The 10,597-nt window shown below is 40.1% G+C and overlaps 1 protein-coding gene across 1 annotated transcript in view; it reads left to right on the top strand.

Annotated features, from left to right (window-relative positions):
- RAD51B (RAD51 paralog B) overlaps positions 1-10,597 on the top strand; it is a 545,357-nt gene that overhangs the window by 24,212 nt on the left and 510,548 nt on the right. The window contains exons 5-7 of the mRNA XM_015413281.1: positions 4,486-4,622; positions 6,917-7,036; positions 8,624-8,807. Of these exons, the coding sequence (XP_015268767.1) occupies positions 4,486-4,622; positions 6,917-7,036; positions 8,624-8,807 (441 nt within the window). The remainder of the gene's footprint in view (positions 1-4,485; positions 4,623-6,916; positions 7,037-8,623; positions 8,808-10,597) is intronic.

Genomic DNA, 10,597 nt, shown 5'->3' with positions numbered 1-10,597 from the left:
CCTGCTGACTATCACAAGCTCCGGAGCAAACTCTGGAGGACGGCGGAAGACAGGAGGGCCTGTCATGATGTGTTCCAGGAAGTGTACCCTGAACAAAGTTAGGGTAGGTTTTAGTTAGTGTCTTAGTATAGTTAGAGATAGGTAGTATAGGTGCTAGTAATTATAGGTACTCTTATTAGTAGTTTGTAAATTGATCTAAGAATAGAAGCACAATTGCACATCCTTTTAAAATATGTTCTTGGAATGCTAGGGGTTTGAACAATAAGCACAAACTTTATAAAGTGTCTTCCTTTTGGGCGAAGGAACATCCGGACATTTTATGTCTACAGGAAACCCACCTGAAAAATCCACCTCAGCGTATTTTGAAATCGGTGTGGTTTACCCAGCAGTTCCACGCAGCAGGATCCTCTAAATCGAGAGGAACGGCTATACTCCTCTCAAAAAACTTCCCCTTCCAATGTTGCCAAACAAAAGCTGACCCAAGAGGCCGCTTTCTGTTCATCAAAGGGCTCTTAAATGACCAACCTTTAACGATTGCCTCTATTTATGCGCCCAATATAGACCAGATGGTGTTTCTGAAGGATGCTTTAGATAAGCTTGCAGAGTTCAAGCAGGGTGAAGTAATAATTGGGTGTGATCTGAACAGTATTATTGACAATACTATGGACCGTACTTTTAAAACTAAACAGAAATCAAAGAGCAGGAAAACCCAAGTAACGTCAGAGTTGGCTAAACTGTTAGATTCCTATAATCTGGTAGATTTTTGGATGACAATGAATCCGGGTGTTAAGCAATTTACTTTTTATTCACACACTCATGCTGTTTATACACACATTGATTTTATTTGAGTTTCCCACTCTATAAGGACTCAATTTATAGAAGCCGACATAGGGAGCATCACATTGTCTGATCATGCTTGGGTGTCTGGATGTTTTAGAAAACAACACTCGGATGGTAAAGGGTCAAACTGGATGCTGGATGCTGAATAAAATCCTTATACAAAAATAAAGCATAGTCGAAGACATTAAAAATAAAATAACTGAATACTTTAAAATCAGTGCCACCGGGGAAGTTAATCAAAATAGTGTTTGGGATGCCTTTAAGGCAGCAATACGGGGTCAATTGATCTCTATAGCATCCTATACAATTGATCTCCATTTACTGACCTGGCATTCAGTAGCAGGATCGTAAGACCAAGGGATCCAGCCTCTGTGCAGCCAGGTCTCTGTTGGTTGTGAGGCAGACCTGAAGGAAGAGTGGCCAACCAGTATCCGGGCCACCTTCTCTTGGAAGGGCGAATCTGTGTCCCATCATTATATATCTCTCTGCCCCGGACCTGGGGAATGGCATCCCCCCACCCATACCTACTTGCTATCTTCCCCATAAGGAGTAGCTGAAGACTAATAGTTCCACTCCCTAACTACCTAATAAGTCCTTAGTGCTTTCAGTGCCAGTTTCTCCTGACTGGGTAACAAGTCCTTGTGTCTCCCTGAAGTGGCTTGTCGAAAGTAGTGACCTCTTTTGGTGTTGCCCCTTTGGTGGTGACCCTGCTATTGGGGGGTCCTGCCCCTGCAAGAGTCCAGACTTTATCCCAGAATCCCAGGGGAAAGTTGTGATGGAAGCCTGGGCAGGAAACTGCTGACTCAGGATTTGCTTCAGCAAAGAGGCACACACATCAAGCAGGAGTCCCACAGCTGAGGTCCTAGGCAGCAACAGCAGACAGTTGAATGGTCTGGCTTACCCTTCTCTTCCCAGGCAGGCAGTTTCTGGACTTCTTTTCTTGGCTGGGGTGTAGAGCAATACTGTGGAGTCCCTACAGGAGTCCAGGTTTTATCCCAGGCTTCATATCTGAAGAAGTGAGCAGTGACTCACAAAAGCTCATACCCTACCACAAATTTTGTTAATCTTTAAGGTGCTACCAGACTCTTACTCTTTTCTGCAGCTACAGAGTAATACGGCCACTCATCTTGATCTATCACCATTTTAAAAAATGAAATGCAAGATTTTCAGGGACAGGCACCTGAGAAACAGGAAGACTACATGAGTACTGACACATAATGAAATGATTCACAGAGTAAGATTTGCATGCCCCAGCTAGACAATTAGCATGACAGGAATTTACTCACGTTGAACCACTAACTATATAGACATTTACTGGTTTATCTAGTTTGAAATGGCAATATATGAGCTATTTCATGATATAATTTGTAGCAGAGGTGTGCTTGTTATAGCATCCATTACCAGATGTTGTTAACTTAAGACTTTTAGTGAATGAGATCTGGCCGTTGCATAACAGAGGAACGTGGGAATAAAATGTTATATCGGAATACAATTGGTGTTTGAAGGAATGAAATATAACCAGAGTTCAGAATTTCTGCTAGTTCTTGCAGCTTTCTTCATAGTCCACACAGTTTTCCCACTGTGGTACTAAGTTGTTTCTTGTGTACTTTTCCAGGATAATAAAGCAGAATAATTTATTAGAGCTGGCATAATGTCTGCTGTGAACAAGAATATGTGTTGCAGTATTTGCTGCAGTTCACCACATGTGCTGCTTCTGCATTATAAAGCAGGAAGATAATCCTAAATGAAGTACTTGATCTTGATCCAAAGTAGCCTTTGTCCACTTACTCTCTTGATTTGGCTTTGTATTCTAGAAAACAGAAATGATACTCAAGAAGCTACAACTAATGAATCTGTGTCTGGGCTGCTTTTTAAATGGAAACTTTTAAAAATAAATGTTGATCCTTCTTTCTTATGTTGTCCAGCAAAGATGATGGTGGAAAGTCAGAATTCAAATACAGAAACTGTTAAAGATATTGGTGGTATAGTCTATTGCCAGATCTTGTGTTTGTTTTCTGAATGCCAGGAAATTGTACCGGTACTGACCCTTTTTTCGAATCCACTAGGTAGAGTTAAAATGGAAACTGAATTGTAAGTAACTTTTTGTGGTCAACCAATTTATGTCTTGAATGGCTTCTTTCCAAAGAGAAAAGTTTGAATACTGTTATAATATTATCAGATTACATGGGCGGATGCCTGATTTAAAACTAGAGTAAGATGAAGTTCATGAACTTGCAGCAGATTTAGGAATGAAAGTAAAGAGTCAGTTTTTTCATAAGTAATTTTAAAAATATAGACCACAATCCAACCAATGGAAAATAATTTTAAGTGCTATTGAGATAAATGCAAGAGAGTTCATCTTAACTCAGCTTATCCATTGAAATCAATGGAATTTAGAAGTGCTTACCTTTGGCTCTGTTGTATCCATTCACAATCCATTTATTTTCATGTTTTAATCCCTCCTTTGAGTTCTTAAAGCATATATACACATCTGTCAAATTAATAATAAAAGTAAATGAATGCCTCTACTGTTCTCTTCATGTGAAAGTTGATAAAGAAGAAAGATGTTTTAATTCCATCAGTGATAATATTTGATACATCTAACACCACTTCATAAGCCATGTAATCAGTTACTTTTTTTTAAAGTCCAAAGGTTGAGAAGGGTAGTGTCTGCTGGATAGTCATCCAGACTTACCTGGCTTGCTGTGGGGAACCCCCCCCCCCCCAATTTGGTCTCAATCTGGGCAGAAGTGCAGCTTCTGAGAACCTGGTCTAGCAAGAAGTATGTAGACTTAAGCATTAAGTGTTTGGGACAGCTTGAGCATTTAGGAAGAGGCTGTGTCCATTAGAGAAGAGGAGGAGCCAAGTGCTGCAACCTCCTCCTCTCATGTTGGGACCCTTGGAGCACAGGTGCCATCACTGCTGAAGGTGGAGCCCCTGGATGGGGGACTGAGAGAGGGGCAAGTAGAGAGAAAATAGAATGCAGAAAGTTAAAATTACAGCATACTAAGATCACTTTCAGTGTCTTTTAGTTCTGTAACTTTTGCAGGTATTTTATGAGCTACAGAATGTTATTAAAAATATCTGATTGTTACTCTCTGTGAATGTAATGATAATATTATTATGTCATCTTACGGGTTTGAAGGTATTTTGTCCAGACTACTATGAATGCAAATATGTGTGTTTTATTCATATATAAAATAGACATTTTTGTGAGTGTCACAAATTCCTCATACAAAGATATAAGCTTGTCTTTTAGAACATTGAATGTTTCTCAACACTTGTTTTGTGGAAGTATATTCTTGTAGGTGCTCTCATAAATGTGCTTTAAGGTCTACTGTATTGAACTAGGAATGCAGGTACATTAGTTAACTTGCATAAATCTCTAGCAAAATGAATATTTATTCTTTTGTACTGGACAAGAATGCTAGTTATTCCTTCTGGAGTATTTTTGTGGACTAGCAGTCCATGGGCTTAGAAGGGTGTAACTCTGCTTTGGATGTCATTGTGAAACCTCCAACTTGCAATTTTGTTGGCATCAGCTTGAGATGCACTTTGCATTATCCTCAGATGGATGATGTCAGAAACTGTCTTCTGTAGAAAGAGTGAGATATTTCTGCTTCATGTATGTGCTTCTGTTTTTAGGTAACTGGCCCATCAGGTTGTGGGAAAACTCAGTTTTGTATTATGCTGAGCTTGCTGACCACATTGCCCTCCAGCATGGGGGGACTGGATGGCGCTGTTATATACATTGACACAGAATCTGCATTCAGTGCTGAAAGGTGAGGTTTATTAAAAATGAAATCTTTTCAGATTGAGATTAGTTAATTGTGTCACAGTCCCCTTGCATGGTTATCTTCTTGACCTCTTCTCCCTGCCCTCATTCCTAACAGGCCCCAACCATACCCAGTTGCAGGTACCACCTGACACACACATAGTGTGCTCAGCAGCCTTCAGAGCTTTTATAGCTGGTGGGGAAAGACACAACTTCTCACAGAGAAGAATCTCCAGCTTGGAACACCTTGCTTTGAATCAAGAGTTGTTGTGAACCCAGGATTTTCCAGGGCTTAGCTGCCTCCTGTTACTTTAAGGGAGAAGCTTAGGTATGAGTGTCTCTGTCTGTGCACTGTGCCCTCTAGCCACAGTCCAGAATCTGTAATTGTTGATACTGAAATCTTTATGGGCATGTAAATTGCCCTGATTTCCAGTCTTCTGGGATAATCCTGGGGCATCATGTCACGGTAGAGCCAGGGAGGCAGGCAGACAGGGGGAGTCACAATACAAGTCCAAAGGTCAGCCGGGAGAGCAGTCAACAGAGCATTAAACAAGTCCCAAAACACCAGACAAAGCCGTAGTCAAATGTTACCAGAGGTGTTATAGTCAAATGTTACCAGAGGTGTTATACAGGGAGCAAAGCCGAGGGTGTGGTCAGGTTCAAAGCTGGAAGTCAGGAGCCAGAGTAGTCCAAACACAAGCCGAGTCCAAAAGCCACAGAGTCAAACAGGAATCAAGGTGCAGAGCTTCTAGTTCTACAAATGAGGTTGCTAGCACAAATTGCTCATGGCCAGAGGCCCTACTAAATAGTGCTCTGGCCCATTAACTCATTAGCACCTTTGTGCGAGGTCCTGGCTGCTGTTAAAAATCAGGGCTCAAGGATCTCTGCCCTCTTGAACGTGCTTCTTTTCGTCGGCTAGCCAGCTCCTGACGTCTCTGATCCCTAAGGCTACTTACAGGTGGGGGAGATGCAGGTGGTGAGCTGCTTATGGCCTGCTCAATCCCAGGTACAAACCGTCCTGTAGTTGACTCAGATTGCTGTGTATCCTCCTCAGTACTTACAGTAGGTGCAGATCCTGATGCTTCTTCAGCTCTTAAAGGCACTGAATCCTCCCCTCTTAGGCTGTCAGGAGCTGGCTCTGGGGCTGAGTCAAGGGCAAGCATGACACATCACAGTTGCTGCGTATTTACTGATCTTTGCATCAGATAATGTGTTATAATCCTGCTTTTTCTCATTTGTCAACTTAAATAGTAGGAACATAGTTAGAATCATAGAATCATAGAGTTGGAAGGGACCTCCAGGGTCATCTAGTCCAACCCCCTGCACAATGCAGGAAATTTACAAATACCTCCCCCTCCACACCCGCAGTGACCGCTGTTCCATGCCCAGAAGATGACAAAAAACCTCCAGGATCCTTGGCGAAACCGGCCTGGAGAAAAATTGCTTCCTGGCCCCAAAGTGGCAATCAGCATTTCCCTGGGTGTGTAAGAAAGAGCCACAAGAACTAAGCACTGATCCTCTTCCTGCCCTCCCTCTCATGATCTGCCTAAGTTCAGAACATTACTGTCAGATGGCCATCTAGCCTCTGTTTGAAAACTTCCAAAGAAGGAGAGCCTACCATCTTCCGCAGAAGCCTGTTCCACTGAAGAACCGTTCTAACTGTCAGGAAGTTCTTCCTAATGTTTAGCCGAAAACTCTACTGATTTAATTTCAATCCATTGGTTCTGGTCCGACCTTCTGAGCAACAGAAAACAACTCCGTACCATCCTCTCTATGACAGCCCTTCAAGTACTTGAAGATGGTTATCATATCGCCTCTCAGTCGTCTCCTCTCCAGGCTAAATGTACCCAGCTCCTCCAACCTTTCCTCATAGGACTTGATCTCCAGACTCCTAACCATCTTCGTTGCCCTCCTCTGGACATGTTCCAGCTTATCGATATCCTTCTTAAATTGTGGTGCCCAAAACGGAACACAATACTCTAGGTGAGGTCTAACCAGAGCAGAGTAAAGTGGTACCATCACTTCGCATGATCTGGGCACTATACTTCTGTTGATGGGCTTGGTTGTGCTTCTGACATAAGATACTCTTATAATTTTAGTAGTGCATATTCAAAGACTTGTGCCACAATATTGGGTACAGGATCAAACTCTCCATCTTCTTAATCCTGTTCTATTTACTTTTAATAGTGCTCCTCTGTTTTATGTTTATGTAATCCTGTGAATGAACTTGAACGTATGGAACAATGCTTAAATTTAGACTGATATCTTCTCTCAGTGATGTGTCTTTTGGACTTTGAACAGGCTTATTGAGATGGCACAGCACCGTTTCCCTCATTATTTTGCCACAAAAGAAAAACTTATTTCAATGCCCAGCTGCATTCATGTTTATCGGGAGCTCACCTGCGACAGTGTACTTAAAAGGTAAGACTTATTTGTTGTGTGCAGCATGATATCAGATATATAAAACTATTCTGTACCAAATGTGCACAATTTGGACAGGACAGTACATTCCTGCATGTTTTGAAATTCAGCATTATTTTCTACAATATATTTTCCATTAAAGAAGAACTGTGGCATGAAACACATTGGGGTTTCGGATATTAAATCTATGTGCATCCATGGGAACTTTTAAAGCTATATTGCTGTAAGGTGTATTATTTATTTATACAGATAACATAGTAATGTGAAACTTTTAAAGTTTTGGGTAGCATTTTCTTAAGCCCCCTTGTTTCATTTCTTCTGCAGTTGGATAAAGATATGACATTTGTTTTGATGTTTAAGTGCCTTTTTCTCAAAGATTTGTTGAGGTCCTTATGGAGCATTGCATCTAGCCTACGACAATTTGTATTCTAATCAAAGAAACCAGCATTCCATATTCAGAACTATGACAACCCACAAACTATTTTGTCAAGCATGTGTTTCATTTTTTTGCAAGCTTTGAAATTCTTAGCAATCAAAATTGGTGGGAGGGGCTATAAGGAATCATGACTAGCGACTGTTTTGCATCTGTGTTATAGAAGTGCATGTTTGCATTCTTATTGTTGGGTGATAGTGAGATATTGAAAAAATGGTATTTAGCAGAGATAATATAGCCCAGCAGAGCCTGAGTAAAATAATTCAGACTGAGAGTCCATGTGTGATTAAAATATAAAGTTTTTACTAAATTCTAGCATGGGGAAGGGTAACTGGGATGAAAATAACAACAGAGCTAAATCGGCTACATCCTTACACTACAAAGACAAAACTAGAAGAGAGAGAATGGCTGCTCTCCTTCTTCAGAACACAAAAACAAAGACGGGAAGAGAAGCCACAAAATGGTAATACACCTTGACACTTTAGTCCCAATCAAATCCCTAGATCAGGGAGAAAATCCCCGGGCTTCCTACATCTAAAGAACATTGGTTACATGAGAAACATGTGACTTCCTGTGAGCAACATAAACAAACATTTAACCCCAGATATACTGAGTGTTTTTAACTTGTAATACCCAACACTTATATACCATGTGGGAATAGAATTAGTACTTTTTGTGCCTTGAAAAATGGCATGTGAGGATACAATACTATAGAAACACCATTAAAACTAGCTCTTTTTCAGGTAATGTGAAAAAAAATTATGGCACACAATGGGATAGTTTTGAAGGGGTTCCTTTTTGTTTCGTTTTTTCCCCTTAAAATACACAGATGTACCTTCCTTGGGATCCTCAAAGCTTATGGTTAGATTCATGCACCTTTAAAGGAAAATGTTTATCTGCTGTAGGTGGTCTGTAAACACATACAAAATGATATTGCAGAAGGGTATGCTTTTGTTTGTGGGGAGGTGCACTTTTATATTTATAGTACTCTGCTCACCCATATACAAGGATCAACTGGGAAAACTTTAGTGCAAACAGAAGCTTTCTGAGCAAGAACTTAATTGCTTTATCCTCAATTTAACACCTAACACGTTGATGTTAAAAACAAATAATGGCAATAAAAACACTTTATCTCTGAACCTTTTCCCCCCTAGGATCGAATCTTTGGAAGAAGAAATTATTTCTAAGAATGTCAAATTAGTAGTCATAGATTCTGTTGCTTCAGTAGTCAGAAAAGAGTTTGATACAAAACTTCAAGGCAATTTGCTGGAAAGAAGCAACTTGCTGGCTAGAGAAGCATCAATATTGAAGTACTTGGCTGAAGAATTTTCAATACCAGTAAGTTTTCTTTCTTCTACTTGTGTATGATCTCTAATTTAAGAGTTTTTAATGTCAGAATATCGGACACTTAAAAATGGTAAGGAGGGTTGGCAACTTTCTTATGGGTACAAGTGACTTGTAAATACATAATCTTGTATATGAAATAGATCAATGTGTTTCAAAGGTAATATGGTAATTTACATTCACTTCTGATCTTAAAGATGGTTTAACAAGGCTTTTTGTATCATTTTCAGAGCTTTTAATATGTGATATTTTAATTTGACAGAACTTCCCTAATAGCATTCACTTCTCAATTACTGTTGGGTTCACTAAATGAGAAAGTATTCTAAGACTTTGATCTTCCTAGGAAACTGACATTCTTGATATTTAGGGCCATTTTGCATGATCCTATTTTACAATTTTGGTTAACCTTTGTGGTGGTTGTATGAAACCATGGCTGGAATGTTCATCCAACTTTTTAAAAGAGAACTTTGAACAAGTCTTTCCTCTGCCAGTGCTCAGATTTTTCTGGATCTGAATTTTTCTAATTTAAAATTTTGCGGAGGCTGTTTGCTCTACTACTCCAGAGCTAGAGCTTTCCTCTGCCCGGAGTTTGGGGGGGGAAGGGGTATCCTCTCATAGTGAAACATTTTTTGACAAATTTAGAAGCTAGCAAGATTTTCTGGGAGCCAAATATTAGGAAAAACTTGCATCCTGACCTCTGCAATGCCAGTTATTAGGCATTTTTAGGTGTCTGGTTTTTGCACTTTGTTATGTTAGCTTTGGTTTACAGTTTGTGGGGATTTTATTGCACAAATGTGCATCTTTATTGCACAAAGATGAAATGGCATGGGACATACTCTTGTATGTTCAGTGTCTATAAAAGAACACACACACATTATTAATAGCAGCTGAGTGGTGACAATGCATAGACTCCAGAGGAAAGGCTTCTTATTAGGCCATTATAGTTGAGGTGTAGGGCACATAAAAGACAAGAGAGAAGACTACTTGGTTAGTACCTCCACTATGGTAGAAAACTGACCTCCCCCTCTCTATTGATATGAGGAGTGGAGGAAGTGATAGAACAAAGAAAAAATTCATTTTCATTCTTGGATCACATTATGAACATTTAATGCTTCCCTTGGCCAACAATGTGGGTGTTTTAAGTATAGCTAGCCTTTTTGGCAGGCTTTGCTCTTATTCCTTTAAAATTGCAATTCTTCCCTCTCTCGCTTTTAGAATTTCTTGTTAATGATACATTCCAAATGAATTAGAGATATGTTGGCAGAAATAAGCTGATAGGCTATATAAAGGCTATATAAAGGCATATTGGTGGGTTCTGCACTGTGGGGCATTTGTAGCCAGGATTTCGGGAGACAGGACTAGTACCATTAGAATGCCAGAGATCATGACTGACCTGGTGGATGGTCCATCTCATCCATACAAGTTTACAACATCAGGATGCTGCAGCATGTTTCATCATCCAGTAGTTGTCTGGGCTGCCTCTGTTCTTGAGTGGCTTTGATTTGCTCAGTAAAAAGATTTGAAATAAGCATCTTTTCCTTCCTTATGTATATATAAGAGAGACCCAGAAATGGTTATGACAGCATACAGTACAGATCTAAGCAGGTGGGGCCCTACATGCTACCATGAAGGGAGAACATCATGAGAACCATATATAGGGAATGTATAATAAAATCGTAATAATGCAAAAGCGTAGGCACCTTTGGGCACAGTTAATGACATACATGTTATAAGAGAGGATGTCGCTAAAGCTTAAATAAGTTCTCCTTTCTGTCCAGCAGGAA

Source organism: Gekko japonicus, unplaced genomic scaffold, assembly GCF_001447785.1.
Source record: "Gekko japonicus isolate JY-2015 unplaced genomic scaffold, Gekko_japonicus_V1.1 scaffold32, whole genome shotgun sequence".
In the NCBI taxonomy this organism is placed as follows: domain Eukaryota; kingdom Metazoa; phylum Chordata; class Lepidosauria; order Squamata; family Gekkonidae; genus Gekko; species Gekko japonicus.
This window is presented reverse-complemented; position numbering and strand designations above follow the sequence as displayed.